This window comes from Sphaeroforma arctica (assembly GCF_001186125.1).
Source record: "Sphaeroforma arctica JP610 unplaced genomic scaffold supercont1.819, whole genome shotgun sequence".
NCBI classification, from domain to species: Eukaryota; class Ichthyosporea; order Ichthyophonida; genus Sphaeroforma; species Sphaeroforma arctica.
Window position 1 is genome coordinate 1 of NW_014039739.1, and position 17,456 is coordinate 17,456.

The 17,456-nt window shown below is 41.8% G+C and overlaps 4 protein-coding genes across 4 annotated transcripts in view; 3 read left to right on the top strand and 1 right to left on the bottom strand.

The window, feature by feature from the left end:
• Positions 1–2,310: 2,310 nt before the first annotated feature.
• On the top strand, positions 2,311–5,433 carry SARC_08746 (hypothetical protein; the record flags this gene model as incomplete). The annotated part of the gene is made up of 6 exons (XM_014297256.1): positions 2,311–3,530; positions 3,689–3,852; positions 4,040–4,180; positions 4,289–4,551; positions 4,689–4,882; positions 5,133–5,433. 6 exons carry the CDS (start codon positions 2,311–2,313, stop codon positions 5,431–5,433), a joined length of 2,283 nt encoding a protein of 760 aa, XP_014152731.1.
• A 579-nt stretch (positions 5,434–6,012) lies between these two features.
• SARC_08747 (hypothetical protein) lies at positions 6,013–13,926 on the top strand. The gene is made up of 12 exons (XM_014297257.1): positions 6,013–6,263; positions 7,328–7,415; positions 7,702–7,756; positions 7,979–8,211; positions 8,325–8,515; positions 9,037–9,311; positions 9,971–10,217; positions 10,637–11,012; positions 11,281–11,403; positions 12,204–12,463; positions 12,952–13,105; positions 13,638–13,926. The coding sequence occupies exons 1-12, from the start codon at positions 6,156–6,158 to the stop codon at positions 13,796–13,798; spliced, it is 2,271 nt and encodes a 756-aa protein (XP_014152732.1). The 5' UTR covers positions 6,013–6,155; the 3' UTR covers positions 13,799–13,926.
• A 617-nt stretch (positions 13,927–14,543) lies between these two features.
• SARC_08748 (myosin light chain 1/3/4/6, alkali) lies at positions 14,544–16,141 on the bottom strand. The gene is made up of 3 exons (XM_014297258.1): positions 15,982–16,141; positions 15,531–15,665; positions 14,544–15,044 (listed from the first exon to the last, which is right to left on the bottom strand). The coding sequence occupies exons 1-3, from the start codon at positions 15,982–15,984 to the stop codon at positions 14,736–14,738; spliced, it is 447 nt and encodes a 148-aa protein (XP_014152733.1). The 5' UTR covers positions 15,985–16,141; the 3' UTR covers positions 14,544–14,735.
• Positions 16,142–16,809: 668 nt separating this feature from the next.
• The window catches only part of SARC_08749 (hypothetical protein), a 2,654-nt gene continuing 2,007 nt past the window's right edge, over positions 16,810–17,456 (top strand). The window contains exon 1 of the mRNA XM_014297259.1: positions 16,810–17,207. Within this exon, the coding sequence (XP_014152734.1) occupies positions 17,079–17,207 (129 nt within the window). The 5' untranslated portion in view covers positions 16,810–17,078. The remainder of the gene's footprint in view (positions 17,208–17,456) is intronic.

Consider the following 17,456-nt stretch of genomic DNA (forward strand, 5'->3'; position numbering starts at 1 on the left):
GGCTGTATTTCATATTGTGTAAATGTAAAATTGTATGTCTGTGATATGGATTCTTGTGTATGTCTTGTTGATCTGCGTGATAGCCGTGTTTTTTTCGTAATACTTAAAACAAAAAGTGAGTTTAGTCGAGCGTGTGGGGGCTATAATCATGGTTTTTTCGTTTTAAACTCGAAAGATAGTGTGATAGATATATAGCTCTTGAGTTGAAAACTAATCAAGCGGGATGTTTAATTTTCTGAACCTTTCCTGATTTTTCGGAAACATTCTTTCAGCTAAATACATGCTTTAAAGTATACACTACCTTTTTGTGGTATCGATGATATCTCTCGACGTTATTTCTTTGATTTGCACACATCAGAGCCAGGCTTTCTTTTCTTGGGACAAAGATCGAATTCAGCCTTTTATATATGATTGTTCTTTATTCCTTCTGAAAAATGTGGATCCAATTTTTAGGGTTGGTTTCAGATCCGGATTGCTGGAGGTAGAACTATGTGTATTTAGTAATTATTAGTTCATAAGCTATGTACATCCAGTCGATATGCAATTCTGGCGCATTGTGTAAAATTTGCAAGCTTTCAAGTCGCGTATTTCTTTCTGCCTATCGTCCTACGCAAACGCAACACCAGACAGCTCACCACTGCACTCTTTTGTATCTTTAAAAGAGGTGTAAACAATTTATTATCGACGAATTCTCTTCGTGGTGCCATTATTCTGGTTGCGAAGACAACCTCACACGTCATGAGCGATCGTATATGAAATGGCGCCCCGATATAATTTGCGGACGAATCGTATTTGATTGCGAATAATAAATATATTTGTGTTCAATCGCACACTCGCCAAGCGCACCCATTTCAATTGCTATCTCAAAATGGTCTCCAAATATTAGTTCTGATATCATTGGTGCTACATTTTATATTTCTGTTCTTATTTCCAACTGCGCAGAGAGCCTAGTGAAGGCAACTTATTCAGATACACAAGCGCACTCCTCTAAGATGATCTTGAGGTGCAGTTTTGAATCATAATAGGGTACAGGTCTAAAAATGGACCGATGATTCTAAGGATGCTAACTTTGAGCGTAATTGTGCATCACAATGCCAAGTTTTGTATGACCAAGAATAAACAGAAATATGCGCACCCACGATTATCTGAGTCTTAATCATATCACTTTAAAAAATGGGCCGATGATTCTAAGGATGCTAACTTTGAGCGTAATTGTGCATCTCAATGCCAAAGTTTTGTATGACCAAGAATAAACAAAATTATACGCACCCACGATTATCTGAGTCTTAATCATATCCCTTCTCACCATGTACTCTCGGAAGGGGGTTCACACTTTCTATCGCATAGTATTCGCAGCCTGTGACCAAACTGAATCCGTAGATTTGCGGGGTTCACTGGCACCAGGTGAGCCTACCTAATGATATTTGTAGATGCAGATACGAGTAGAGTGGCCAGTCCTTGTATGTGTTTAGAAAGTGGATAGGCATACTCAGATAGTCATGCATACTGGCGGAAATGGCAGAATTTAATACACAAGAATACTTAACATCTTGAGTAGCCTGCGAGAGATCACCAGCCCTTTGCACGGCCAAACATTGCAGTCCGCGGAGGAGCAATCAGCATTTGAGTTGTTTGTAATTTGTAGCTGCAAATTTTTTGTATGTACTCTAAAAATGTGCCATGGTATAGCACGATACCGTTTACGCGTCATTCTAAGCTGTTGCCAATACTGTGTTGAACACAAAAACTGCACATTGGACGTGGTAATATTAAGATTCTCTGAAAGATCTGATCACCACATCCGAATTCGCTGTTTTAATGCAATGCGCGTTGGTGTCTGTGCTCAGAGTCAATGATAGACGTATTTGTCAAGGAGTGTCACAATCTGAGTATTTTGGACAGAATGAGACAATTGAATTTTGGCTGACAGTGATTAGTGTAATCTATATCAAACGTGTCAATGGAAGAGAGTACAATTACCGCTGAATCTGGGAGGGTGCGATTGGCCTGCGTTGTTGGCTTGGTAGGAGCGGACCGTATTGTGATGAGTGGCCACGTGAACTCACACCCCATACCTCAAATGCTCTTGCATATTTATGTGTAGCTAATCAGACACATCTCGCCCTCAGGAATTAGAAGGCGGTGTTCCGGAGCAAGAATAGCATGGCCACACTCGAGATATCAAACGATCTATGAGCAATCAAAGGTCGGACAGGATCCGTATAAAAACCAGCAATTGCACTTGGAAAGTCACATCACATTGCAGCTGTGAGTATCTATCAGACACGCCCCCATCAACAAACCATCACGATGGTTCAAAGTTTCTATTCTACTGAATCCAACACCAAGGACGCCACTGGGTCTAACACTAAGCGGCGCTGCACAAAACCAGTGCAAATCGCAATTGTCGTTACTGCTGTGCTACTGATTGCTGGTATTATCATAGGAGCGTTAGCAGCTACCGGCACGTTCTCAAGTTCATCTTCTAGTGCTTCCGCACAGGGGTCTGTACAATCTGAAGCACCCACAACCAGTCTGCCACAGAGCACCGAGCCTATTTCATTCACCGAAGTGACTCCACCATTACCGAGTGCCACTTCCCCTTTGCCTACGCCGCCTTCAGAATCAGAAATTGCTCAGATGAAGCCGCGAATTGAGGTCCTGGAGAATCTGACAGTGTCTTGGGCGGAGTGGAGGGCCCAATGCGGCGATGGAGTATGTGGAGAGGGTGAGTGGTGCAGAACATGTCCGCAGGACTGCCCATGCACCGCGATACCTGGAAATGGTGTGTGCGAGGACGGAGAGAACGGAGTGACAGATCCAGACGATTGTCTCAAAATGAATAGCGTGTGCGGGAACGGTATATGCGAGGACTGGAGTAGTATGGGGTACCACAACTTCTATGAGTCACCATACAACTGCCCTATCGATTGCCCGCTTGAAGAGGAGTGTGGTAACGGGATTTGCGAATCTACAGAAAGTTGTTTCAGATGCTCAGTGGATTGCGGTGTTTGCGCGCCCACGTGCGGCGATGGTGAGTGCAATGAGTCAGTCGGAGAGACCTGTACAACATGCAAACGCGACTGTGGCTTGTGTGAAGCAATCAGCAACGACAACATCTGCGCATGGCCAAAAGAAACCAGCGGGACGACACCATCAGATTGCATCCCTGCAAACATTCAGAATAGCGTTGTGATGCCCTTTGGCGTGATATATGCGACACTAGGCGAGACTTCTCCCGAACAGGTTCCATACGAAGATAGTGATTGTGATAGCACCGAAACTTATTTACCTAATGGGTGGAAAATAGCTGACAACAATCAACATAGCAAGGAGGTGGCCGCAGCTTATCCTTTCGCAACACCCTGTGTTGTCCTTAGTGACGGTACAGTGCTAACGACAAAAGGGAGCAACGCGACATATTGTCATCCAGTCCCACTCGTGATCACGACTCACAGCGATCGTAGGGTTTCAGTGCAGTTTCTTACAGAACTCTGTCCGGCAAGAATCTTAATTGAGCAGATTGACAGGTGAGATACTCAACTGAATCCATACACTTGCGTTGGTTGTCTATCTCCTTTGTTTTATCAGCATGTTTATAATTTAGATATACTGGCATGTTTATAATTGGCTCGGAACATTCGATTAATTTTGATGGCACACCAAATTCCTTCACCTATACTTATAGCGTGCTGAGAGCACCGGGATTCACTGCTAAAGCATGTCCGGCAAATTGTAATGGTCATGGATCGTGCGACCCAATCAATGGAAAGTGTACCTGCGATAGTCGTTATACCGGAACCGAATGTGGCCGTATAATGGGCGACATATCTATCCCGGCGAACCTTGAAAGTGAGTCAGGTGTCAGTCAGTGAATTCATCGTATGACGTCTGCGTGCGAATGAATTCCATCGATCAGATTGCTCTGGTTGTCCCATTATGGTGCACATTTCAATGGCGAAGCTTATATTCAATCCTTGCCTTGATCGTATTTTAAAAGCTCGTATTGAATCTTTGAATCAATTATGATCATGGGCAGATGTAGAGAGGTTCAGGCCCCAAAAAGGAATCAGATGGCAGTGGCAACTGCAGGATACAATCGACGAGTCTCATGATGTCCCACTATACGATGTCGATATCGACACGCCAGCTAGCACAATTGCTTCTCTCCATGCGGCAGGTAATATATACGAGTGGATGCAATAGAGGCAACGCTGTGTTTGCGGGTGTTAGGAAAGTTTTTGACAAATCCGTATGCTCATTCTAACTTTTGTAATTGCGTTTACAGGGCGTAAAGTGATGTGTTATTTTTCAGCTGGAAGTTATGAAGATTGGCGAATGGATCGAGCCCTATTTCCTGAATTCATAAAAGGCGGGCCTCTTATGTTTGGAGAGGGCGACGTATTTACTGATGAGGCATGGTTGGATATACGCCGGATTGATATTATCGCGCCGATTATGATGGATCGTTTAGACGCTGCAAAGGCAAAAGGATGCGACGCTTTGGAATTCGATAACCCAGACGTTATAATTCACGAGCATGGACTAGAGGTTAGTACCTGTTTGGTATTCCCAAACATTCAGAATCTGCTAAACACGCCTATACCAATAACTTTTTTAATTCCTGATTGTCAACTGTACTATAATACATTGATCACCTCAATATTTCTCCTTTTCTCCGAGTGCAGGGCAATATTGATCTGACTCTGCAATTGCAATTTGATATATGGGGTGTTAGACAGGCACATGCACGAGGCATGTCCGTGGCACTAAAGAATTCGAATGAGTTTGCATTCCTCCTAAGTGACACTTACGATATGGTGGTAAATGAAGAAGCCTTCATCAATGGAAATATTGATAATTACTGGCCCTTTCTCCACAGGTATGTCCTTTCGATTTCAATTCAATTTGCATTCAAGGAATATCTATCTGAACTTTTGAAACATAATTGATTCCTAATATCATCTGTATGATATGTATATATTTTAATAAAGTTCTAGAAACTATTATTAGTCCATACACGCGGACAATTTCCCAAATAGATCATACAAACACTTCCATCGATACAGAAATACTACATCAATTACCTCGTAAACTTGAACATTATAAACTCTCTTCCCCATTTAATACAGGAATAAACCAGTGCTGAACACCGAGTATTTTACATCGAGGTGCTTTTATTGTGCCACTGCTAAAGCAATGGGCGTATCAACTATTAAGAAGAGACCGGATCTCGACAGTTGCATGGTAGATTGCACGATGGATATACCCTTGAGTGTTACATCTGTTTGTGATGATATTGGATTCCACACAGCAGGTAAAGCTAAATTTCCAGCAAATGCGGATGGTTGGTGCCCAATGACAGAAAATACGGACATCGCAGAGTGTGCAAATACCCGATTTGGGGAATGCGAGCCATCTTATGGGTACTAGTTGCATCTTGAACTTCGATTAAATACAATGAAATATCAGGTAACACATAGAAATGTCTATTAAATACGATAAATGATCAGGCAGTACATAGTACCATTAACAATATACCATATTCAAATGAACTAATAAATCGGTATATTTAGATTATAAATACAAGATATTTAATAGACCTGGGACGGGGTTTCAACGAATAATCAAAATCGAATTATTTGTCACTATTATGTAGTACAGAGTGTTTTAAGGACGCACAAACATATTTACATCATCGTTTGCGAGCTGAGCTTTCAGCTGTTGGATCAGCGAGGCTTGAAAGTTTGTGCCGTTCTCAGGTTCGGCCCTGTGCCCTTGGGAATGGGGAATTGGGTCGACATTTCACATTCGATATAATCGTCATCGACTGTTATCTTTTGATCGGGATCGCTGATTGGTCAGTGATTGTTTTTTCTTAGAAATCCTCGCGGCTCGCGCACTTCACTTATTTTTTATTCAACAAGAGGATTCTGATACAGGGGTTTTTTATACGACAAATGCCGAGACGCCTGAAAGATTTCAGTGCACTGCTGGACCTGGTGTTACTTTCACTCGAACAGCTGTGGCTACTACCGCAGATGATAGAAGTAAATACTATTCTGACGGTAACAAGAGTAGTGTAGTATACGTAGTGGTAAATATAATACAAAATCTACCTGTGTGAAGCGCATGTGCGCATTTGTTTCACTACGATGCCGGCCGCAGCGACATGGCTCCGCATCGCGGAGAGAGGCTTAGCTTTATCTGCAGCATACTTCTTGGCACGCAAACTGAAGCGATACGGGTTTTTGACTACCACGGTATGGTTGCGCATGCCTATGTTTCTCAACGGGCCATCTCATAGATTCATATAAATAGTTAGTGGGAACCGTGGAAATACATGCAATTCAAGTAGTCGAGGGTCGACGAAGCATTTGGGTACCTGTTGTATGTTCTATACACGATATTGGCCTAAGATCATGATGAATGTAGCGCGCATAACGATTTTTCTACTTAAGTGACATTTTGGTAGCTGTGATTATGCTTCGTTTATAAAACGACTTGTGTTCGTGTATGCATACGTGTCAATGTCCTTTATTTTGTCTTCATTTGCACAATTTTGGACAAACACTTCCGTGTTCAACATCAGATTATATTCGTTTAATACTAACAAGCTGAGTACGCGCAATATAGCCCCTCTGACGCAAGATCACCGAGTGCGAAGTGGAGGTGTTCTACAAAGAAGCATGTCTGTCTTTGTGTCAGAGTAGTTTACAGGGAGACTGATTGATCCCATAAGGGAACAGTTTTCAATTCGGTACAAACACTCTATAGAGTATTTTGAGAAGCACAAGTGTTGTATATTTATGGAATGTAGCGCACACTTATGTGATAACCTTGCTATTCGCATGAGCAAATACGAAATGGCTTTAGTAAGGAGAATCCAGTTTCTTAGCATAAGTCAACAATATCACACTTATATGCAAAACTGTTCATAACCTCAATCGATAGCGAAATTGTCGAAAGCTATTCTTCGATGATAGTTGCACGTTATCTCATGTACCTAGTCGTAATACTAGCAATTTAAAGCTAAAGAGGGCTTGTAGTTACATGAAACATGCACATATACGGGTGGGCGCTAATATATTCGTTTACGATGAGCAGATTAAGCGCAAGCCAAAACAATCTTAGGTAGTACTATATTCACATAGATTCTTCTCATATCTTGTTCTTTTGTAATGTACAATAGAATAATATGCGCTTTGGTAGTTTGAGACAACCTATAACATCTGAATTGAAATGTAGGGTTTACCGGATCGTCTACAGGCCAGACTATTCAAATATTCGCCAAATCGACTTAAATTAACTTCTGTATTTGCTCCAGGTTTATGTGGTGGGCAATGTTTGTGAGGCAGCATCCGATGTGGGTACGACCCTAGGGTGGGTTTATAAGACCGTGTCCGCGTCTGTAGGTATGTCTGTAGCACCTATGTATAGGCTAGCGTGTGTGGCACATAAACGATATCGATTTCAGAGATGATCCGTGATATGTAAATGTCTTTAAGTGTAGATATAGTTATATACTACTCAGCATTGTCACATTGCGAGTGTTCACGGAAAGATGCGGGCTTCATCGCAAGTCTAAAGAGGAACCTGGACTGCTAAAGAACTAGATGATCACGCAATATTGTCGTCTATAGATTTGATTCTTGAACGACATAGAAATGCGACTGTTTTTTATTGACACTACATATATAGACGCTGCCAGGGATCAAGGATCACAGCCAGAGACAAGTGACGTCGTGGAAGAGAGGTGAGTGCATGTGCCTTTATTTGTGCTTTTGTGTGCGATGAATGTATTTCAATATTTTATTATGTGCATATGTGTATTCATGTAGTCCACGATTCGCATTCCTCCTTCGCCATTATTTATGGTCTTAAATTAAGTTTCTAGAGCTCGTCTGCAAGAATGTATGTCAAGAACAGTTTAGAAAGCGTTTATCTCATCTCAGGATATTTTATTTTGGTACAACAGAGACCCTAACAGGACAACACCCAAACCTCTACCGCAAGCGAAAACCCGCAAGGGCATAGCCATTGCATTGCCGATAAAAGGCATGTCGAAGGAAGAGATTATCTCTACACTCGTCAAATTGAAGTACAAGGATCACACGCCGGTGTCACAGATGCAGCTTACGGACATTTCTCCGTTCGCCCAGACACTCAGGGTGACCAACCCCGCAACATCGGCATCAGAGCTACCCACAGGTATGCTTCCGAACTCTCGCTCTAGTTTCTCCAGCATATGATATATATCTATTCTACAGCTGGAAAGTTTTACACCCTCACCGTCGCTCTTGATTTACAAACGAATATTACAGTAGCCGATGCATCTTTGGTGGATGATAGAGAAAGTTCGGTCCTAGATACCCTTGAGGCAGGTACGGCGGATGTTAAGGCTTCGCGAAACCTGTATGTGAGAGGCGCAGCAACCAATACTGGGCCTATAGTCACTCCTTCTCGCAATCTATCACGGTCGGCACCACGTGTACTGCATCGCCAAAATCCCGAGGTGAGTTTATGAGTTTTTGGATGTGGCTGTGATCGTGTTGTTGAAAGATTGTAAAAGGGACAGTTTATACTAAGTACATTCGTAGTGCAATTATGTGAGAATTTGATAGATGTTTCATATTTGTGCTGTATGTTTGCTTGAGAAAGTCTTTGCATACGTAGAGTATATACTGATGCGAATACGCCTTACTGGCTTCGGTGTACAGTTAAGAGCATTCAGTCAATGTAAACGAGATCGAATGTATCCTACTGAGCTCGTACCGTATCAGATAGGACTGAAAGTATCCACACCTTCAGTATTGACTTATGTGAACGTTCAGACGATCGCAAATTTTCCCTTGAACGTTGTCGAAATTCGTACATACATGCTGAATCGTGCATTATATTCTATAGAGGAAGCATTGACAAGAAACTGTTTACCTCTTCATCACAGTCCCCTATGCACGAGTGACTTCATCTCAATTCTGTTTCCCTCAGTCGCGCTCGATGCCTTGCGCCTAACATACTTCCACATCTCGCCAGTACACTCGTAATGAAAATATAGGTCAAGACGATGGGCGAGTATGGGAGCTATACGGTCACGGTCGCTTGAACGACTATCATCCACCCCCTTCGGTCCTGCGAATGGAATCCGATGTGGTATCTATGCTGGCGCGTGCATTTAGCGCCCCTTCGATGGATATCGGTGGGTATGTGACTAGTTCTGCTTGGGATGTGGCGAGTGAAGTAATCGGGTGTGCGCTGCAGAATCGAACGAATAGCCAGTGCACGGTGGTGCTGGTGGGAGACTGTCACAGGTAATCATATACCAGATTGAACTACACATACATCTAACTCTTGACAATGAGCGGAAACAGGATTTTAGCTCAACTTACTTCATTGTTTTGTAAATTCATCGTATTGTCGTTACTTCTTAGTTGTATTTGTTGCTTGGTGCAGTGGTAGGTTGTACGCTATATATAGATATTAATCTGGGCTCCTTGGTGTAGACATTCACTGGCTACATAACACATAGATCCATCTGAATTTGGTGTAACAGTACGTCTGTCAGGTGGTATTCCAGAGGTATACAAACGCGATGTCCGACCTGCAAGAAATTAATCAGAGCTTTGTGATTTCTTGCGTGTAAAAATTAATATACGACTGACTGTCGAACGCTGCATCATCCACTATATTTAAATCAATCAGCAATTTTCTCGTTTTGTGATACAACAAAACTTTGAAGAAATAACCTCCATCATCACTTTTTAACTTCTTGTCCTCAACCTCACTTGACAATGTATTGCCAGTGTATATCAACCTCTATGCATCATGAATTCAAGCGTTCACTTGAAGTTTTTCCATACCTATCTAGAAATTACCAGCTCATACTTGTGAATAACTTGGGTCTTACAACCTGCGTTGCGAATATCCACTAATACCACTATTGTCGTACTATTTTTGCATTTTGAACCAGATCTTGGGAACACGTTATCGAATCATTGGGAGCTCAGCGTGTATGTATTCCTGTTGTATGTGGCGCTGATACGAGCGTATTGTTGAAGTTGAGGCAGCACTTACACACAGACACTGCATTGGTGATTGTCAACCCCTTCACACCAACTTATAATCGACTGCTCTCTAAACGCACGGGAACGTGTACTACTGCGAATTTGGCGTGGATGGGCGAGAGCTGTACCAATCTGGTCCAGTCTATCTTGAGGGTGAGTTTGATCTGTGCATGTACACGCATGATGAGTAATGTTTCTATCTCCTTACTACGGCCCCCATTAGATGCGAGTGAGAGAGGTTTATCGGTTTCTTGAAGGCTGTTGTGCCAAATATGTGAGCTCAGTTTTCAAGCAGCTGTGTGCAATAGGTATAGAGCGTACGCGTGTATAGAGTCACATCGTGTGATTCTTGTCTAAGCCACGGCAGTTAATAGTAGCTTGTATGCGGAATCTGTAGATTGCAATCCTGTGAAAGAATTTTGGCCGTGAATGTGATGGAGCTGTTTTAGGATTGTTTTATACAGCACTTTCTGTACCATGATAAAGGGTTTAGATGTGGGAGTCGCCTGTCGATTAGCTCCGATACACTTGATAACCACTTATCCTTGGATTATCGCATATGCCCATTGCAGGTGATCAATAGCGCCGAGATACCGGTGCACGTGGATATTACTGAGCATTCCATGCTCTTCCCTTCCATCCCCGTGGCCGTCGCCACAGTCCAAATAGCACTCAATGAAGACCACGAACCCAACGAGGTGGAATTCGATGAGAGTGCCACAGCTAAGAGCAGTACTGAACTGCTATCCAGCGTAGCCAACAACCACAGAGGAACTATGCGTTCATTGGTATCAGAAAGTACTACGGGGCCTGTAGTCTCGCTTGGCTTTGGGGTAGACGGTGTGACGAGCCTCTCGGTGTGTGTGGACAGTGTACTGTCGCACGAGAATACGTGCGCTGTGGTGTATAGGGACAAATCATATAGACCTGCAGGTACACCCCGTCCAGGTAGGTCATTCCTTACGTTGTAATCAGCTTAAGTCAACACTGTTGGATGTCGATTATGGCGCTCTCGAGAGAAATAACAGAGTACATCGAGGCAATGCATGCATTGGCGGCATCTCATAAACTTTTGCTGGCTTTTTATATCCTTTCACCTACTTAGTATAGCTGTATTGATTCAACTGAGTGCGTTGAACGCTATCGTCCATCCTGATTGTTTAGATTGTTTGGTATATATCTCGCATTAGTGTAACGTCGCTGCACCATTTCACAGGTGTCACATCGGGATCTATAGCGAGTGCGTGGGCGACGATGATGAATTTTGGACTCGAAGGGTATAGCCTTGCTGCCAACGATCTCGTGGTTGCTAGAGCCAGGCTGTGTGAGAGTATCGCAGGTATGTTGTACTAATTAGGGATAAAAAACATGTGATATGCCATGATCTGTCTGGTTTATGGAATGTATATGAGATTTCCGGCGTGCTGTACAAGTTTTACACCTGATGTATCGGGCCTTGATATCTAAGGTGCTGTAGCTTGCTACCGCTTTAGCATCAGTCTCGCATTTCATATTGCAACGTATCAGCTCTCTCACTGAGCACATATAAGTTCGAATTCTTGACCTACTTGTCATCTACATAGAGATATTGGTTTTACAGATTACGTCCGCGTTTCGACCCAATACAAATGGCCTAAAGATTCAGTCTATACTGACAAGTTATTGGCTCGCAGTATCTCGGTTTGTTGAGCACAAATATGTACGAGCTAGACCTAAAACTTAGACCGACCCTATAAGAAGACACCACACTCACCAGGACTGACATTCTTAGTGCTGCATCAACCAGCACCCGTTATTACTACTCCACGTTGTTTCTCCTTGCCAACCCGTTGCTATACATAGCAATATGGAGTATCTCAATATGTCTCTCGGCTTCTTAGAAGGACTGACTCAGCGAATACGCATCACACTTTTGATGGCCAATACCCAAGGCGATGCATGATACAAACAGTAGCTTCTAAGCTAATAGAGCAACCTATTCTCACCTCATTATACACGGTGATGGATAAGCTAAATGATTTTCTCAGCTACGTAGAAGCACTGACACTGCAAATGCACACAGATTATGACAGACACTGAAGACGATAAAGCTCTTATCATTGCTACATTTGCCTGTTTTCTTCTCCTTACTCTACACAGAGATGGACGAGCTAGACGTGTCTCTCAGCTACGTAGAGGCACTGGCACTGCAAGTACACACCACCCCCACCATGACCGACACCTTGGGCGCTACGGTAGTCAACACATTAGACATCGCCACAATCGGAGCTCAGCTCAATGCACGGTCGTGGTTGGTGGACTTTGTGGCTGAGCCACATCCACACCTGAGTGTGTCGGTATCACTGGCTATGATCCCGTCGTTAGAAGATTTCTTGGAGGACCTGCATTCAATTGTCAAGGTAAAGCACCAAGATCATGGTTGTAGTACCAAGATCATGGTTGTTACACATGTTTCTGGGAGTACGTAATGGCGTCTGATAGCTACTTCACTTAGCTGTACACCGCTCAGCAAGTGACTGTATCAATGCTTCGTGCAACGAGTCGTTTCTTGGGGCATTTCTTGTACAGTCTGAAGTTGATCATACGAATCGTGTTACTTGTGTTAAGGGCGTGCCAGTTTCTTTGTACTTTGCCGGGGAGGGCCCGAGCTTAACCGTCAGTGTAGACGGTGAAAACTTATATGTTTTGTGTTCTATTCATTTGTGTCTATCTTTCCCTGAGATAAATTTTCTATCCTACGCAAAGGTATAGAGTATTATAATATGTTTTTTGAAGTGTACGTAGATCAACCGTGCTCTCACAAAACACACTTATCACTACACATATGCCTAAGAGTTGTCTGTTGTAGCCATCGTACCTGAGTCAGATTTCATATTTATACCTACAGAAGCAAAAGATGTCTCGGAAGATCACAACTGGGAGGAAGCCTCTCACAGCGACCAGTCTAGGCAACGCTCTGCGATCAAAGCACTCCAAACGAAAGCCGTCGGTATCACAATCGACCGTCAATCCAAACACAGCAGCTTCGTACAACCCTACAGGTAAATTATTCAAGCACATATCGTCTTTTTGACGATTCTCTTGGCATATAAAAAGGATAGAAATATGTGCAATGTCACTATTTCGAACATTTACGCATTACAGTTCTACGTTGTCCTTGTGTATACGAATGCTCTTAATACAGCATATAAGTCACCCGTAGCAGGCGTGTGTGTGAGGAGTTATCGTTACAAGTGTGTACTATGTTTGATGTATGTATTCTGTATCATACCCACATTGCACATATTGTATACAGATATCTAAGTTTTGTCAGGTGTGAATTGTGTGGAAGTGAGAACACTTAGTTCTGTCCTGTATATAAAGGTATGTACGGAATGTTGTATGTTTTACTCGTGAATATTTAATGAGCGTCGAGGACCAGTAACACATCTAGACTTATCAAAGTATCTACTTCGGCACCGCTACAATCTGTGCAGCTATTGGTATTTCAATCGTTCATCTCCCCAACCGTTTTGTTTCACCTACTTACAGTAATTTTACGCATACCTTTTGTCCTCCATGCATTCCATACAGGATCCATGCTCAACTACTTTTCTCAGATGGTCGGGTATGGCCAAACCGACAACACTGCAAAGGCGGGCATGGTGCATCCAGGCAAAGATCACTTACAAGGGAATGATTTTGTGGCGAGAAGGCTCAGGAATGTACTGAAAGGGCCACATGGGTCTACGTGACACTTTTTAGATCCTTCCTTAGTGAACATATTAAATAAAACCCTGCAAACTATGCCTTGGTATCTGCAGGTTAGCTCAGAAGGGTTGTTTTATCTTCTAGAGATATCACAGTTCTCATGCGACTTCACATGTCTTGATAACGTTTGCCTTGATGATAAACATAAAGTATTATGGTGACCACACATTGGCTTCGAAAATGTGCTTCAGCTTCTGAGTTGTACCTCAGTTCTTCAGGACACGTGATGTACAACGAAGCGCAGTATTCAACTTTCAATACGACACAAAGTCTAGGCTCTTTTGCTGACTTGTACATGTAGCAAATGAAACACTAACGTTTGTGCTTAATATTTAACTGTGACTGTAAATCCCAGACAACAAATGAGTACACCAAACATTATGTTATGGCCCGTTCATACCGCAATGAACACAGTGAGAGAAATCAATCCCCTAAATGTTATCTAGAAAAAAGTTTGAGCTACGTCTATATCACACACTATCACGCGTACACTACTGGAAACCTAACTTGTACAATAAAAATCGTAGATTTCAGATAAGTATCGCTGAATTTCCAATGTCAGTTCAGCAAGGAACCCAAACTTTGAGAACGATAACTGGCTTGAGCAACGACAAATATCTTTCAAGCACAACAAACAATCTATGTGTATTTCAAGCCTGCCTATACGATTGAAGACTCAAGTGTTGATAACTCCAGTGTTGATACGTCTATACCACTTGGTGGTCTGTCTTTGAGAGTTGACTGGCCATCATCATGCCAGTTAGTTTTATTTTGGCTGCGGATCATGCACACAAATCTCACTCGACAAACACACAGTGTCTGCTAGCTGTTACAACTCCTACAAAACCGCAAATACAATACCTTCCCAGACTACTTCGCCCAGAAACCGATACATATATTCTTGAATATTTGACGTGACTCTTAACCCTGCATGACGTTGCGGACAAATTCCTCGTAATTGATAGCACCGTTGCTATCTGTCTCTACACCAACCAGAAGTTGATCCACCTGCTTCGAAGTTAGCTTCTCGCCTAGAGAAGTGAGTACGTGTCTAAGCTCAACAGCGCTCATGAAGCCGTTGGCTTCCTTATCGAAGACGCGGAGTCCATCCGTGAACTCTTCTACTGATCCGGGGCAGTCGATGGTGGATCGCTCAAGAATCGGGGCGAATTTAGAGAAAGTGATGCGGGCTTCGCCACTTGGGTCCAACTCTGTTTGGATCTTTGCGACCTGTGTATAGAAGTGAGAAATATAAAAATAGTCAGTTAACGTGGTGTATTTTAGAACGGATACCTCAGAATCTAGTACAGATTACCTAATTACATTAGGTAGAATATACACAGTGAGAGGAAAGGTACTTTTAATTAAATTTAACTATAGGCAAACATAAGAATTGATATTGAAGTTTACCATGCCATGTCGTGAAATTTATACTCCATATGCATCCTTATACAACACGGTACTATATAGTGGCGCACTTGCCAAAATGTGCAGACTGGTCTATATATTGACTTCAATAGAATATGCTAATAACTAAACAGACTAAGTTTACGTCTTAGAACACGATACTGAAAGATAACACCTGCATTCTTGAGTAGCACACAAAGTCTCACAGTATTCCCGCACACGGTGGTCATCTAAGGAAACACTCCATGTATAAGTCCTTTTGCTACCATACTTCTAATTTTGTGAAATCATATGGATTATCACACTCACCTCAGTCTCAAGCGGGTTTTTGTTCATGGCGCGCAGAATGATTCCGATATCTTCGGAGGAAACACATTCGTCACCCTGTTTGTCGAAGATCAGGAACACCTCGCGGGCGGTATCGAGCTCAGAATCACTTAGAACCTGCAACAAAGTGTCAATATATTTGTCAGTACAGATATGATTCGGATAGTTTAGCATGCAAGTATAGTTGTTTGTAGACAGCTATAGATGTTGCTATATTTTCCTAGAGAAACCTGTTCGTCTGGCAGGCATTGTACGCCTCACACATGTTTATATAATATATATAAACTTTCGCAGATATATACGTACCCCAGATCATATACCCTCGATCGGATATGCCATCAAACAGTTATCATTATGTCTCTAGTTACTTAACTACTAAAATCGCACGCCCATATATCGCTGCAAGACTTGTCCAACGCGGATTCAGACTTACCATTATGTATTAATTTATGAATTCGACAAACGATGCTGGGATGAAATGACAGATATCTGCCAAAATTGCAAGAAGTACTCAACTTATATTATATTTAGCAACTATTACACCACCATAAAAACTACAACGGGGTATCCAATACCCTGCCCTCCTGTCCGAACTATACAAAAAACTACTACTGGAGCGAGAGACAGTAGGAGAGTATTTACTCGTATTTAGTTGCGACGAATATAAATATTTTCAAATTTCACACTTCGGTCTTCGATCAATCAAAGATTTTGGCCACGGCGATTCAATCGACCAGTCAAAGCTTAGTGCTCTTATCGGTCAGGATCAGTTATTTCTTTGACCAATCAAATAATAGAAAATGTGGCTTACATCTCTGGAATTTGTACGCTTTATATATTGTATTGGTACGGTTTGAATATGCAGTGTAGTACTGAGCGCCCGGTACGGTTTCAAATTTGTACGTTTTCCATCCAGATCGGTGTTGATACTTTAGGTGTAATATGCGACCTTTTATGATGGCAAGTGATGTTGAATTTTTGAAGCATACGACAAAAAACCATGTTCTCTACACGTAGTTTATTATACAAATAACAGCAAATAAGTCTTTTTGAATAAACAACAGGTAAATAAACAACGAAATATAATAAGGTATACGACACTCATAAAACGATGACATGTTTTTGAAAAGTGATGACTCAACAGTCAGAGAGGTTAATCGTAGTTTTTAGGGTTTACATATTTCTTGCAATAGTCGCGCTACCTTAGCCTCCAGCCTTATTTATGCCTCATAATATTGCATTGATTGCGGGAACTAGAGTGGGCGTGCACGCGACGTTTGCAACAGTACCACCAACTATGTATTAAATCATATGTACGTGTCGACTTTCAAATCAGGGTCTACATTTAGAGGTTGAGATTTGATTCTATGCTGTATAACTGACTTTAAATACGTGCCTCGTCTAATTTTGATAGAATTTGCACTTGTGTAGCACCGTGCACTTGTTAAGGAAAAAGGTTTCGGCACACCGTATGTAACATTGACTAACATCGATACCGCTATTGCAAAGAGTATTACTACAGCCTTCGTAATGGGTGGGAGTAATTCATTCCACAAGGATCATGCTATTCGTACGGGCAACATTGCACTCATTAAAAGGCACTTTTCTTTGCGACCATGGCTGGTGAAGAAAATCAACATAGCATCTTATGATGCAAAGGTATGAAAAGGAGAAAGATTAAACTATACAGCATATTTGTATACAAGCCTAATATAAGTATATAAATAGGTATATATAAACACACACGAATATATGTATATATATATATATATATATATATATATAATATATATATTATTTATATATATACTATATATATATATACTAATAGTTCGTTGTATTATTATATTAATTAACTTAACGTTAGGTTAGGTAGTTAGTTAACTTAAGTTAATTTAGTTACGTTTT

Bases quoted from the DNA above. Each gene is read 5' to 3' on its own strand.
- SARC_08747 (XM_014297257.1), top strand. From the start codon at position 6,156: ATGCCGGCCGCAGCGACATGGCTCCGCATCGCGGAGAGAGGCTTAGCT. The intron at 7,757-7,978 runs GTGAGTGCATGT...TTGGTACAACAG, and splicing joins AGTGACGTCGTGGAAGAGAG to AGACCCTAACAGGACAACAC. The intron at 11,404-12,203 runs GTATGTTGTACT...TACTCTACACAG, and splicing joins GCTGTGTGAGAGTATCGCAG to AGATGGACGAGCTAGACGTG.
- SARC_08748 (XM_014297258.1), bottom strand. The intron at 15,045-15,530 runs GTGAGTGTGATA...TTCTATACACAG, and splicing joins AAAACCCGCTTGAGACTGAG to GTCGCAAAGATCCAAACAGA.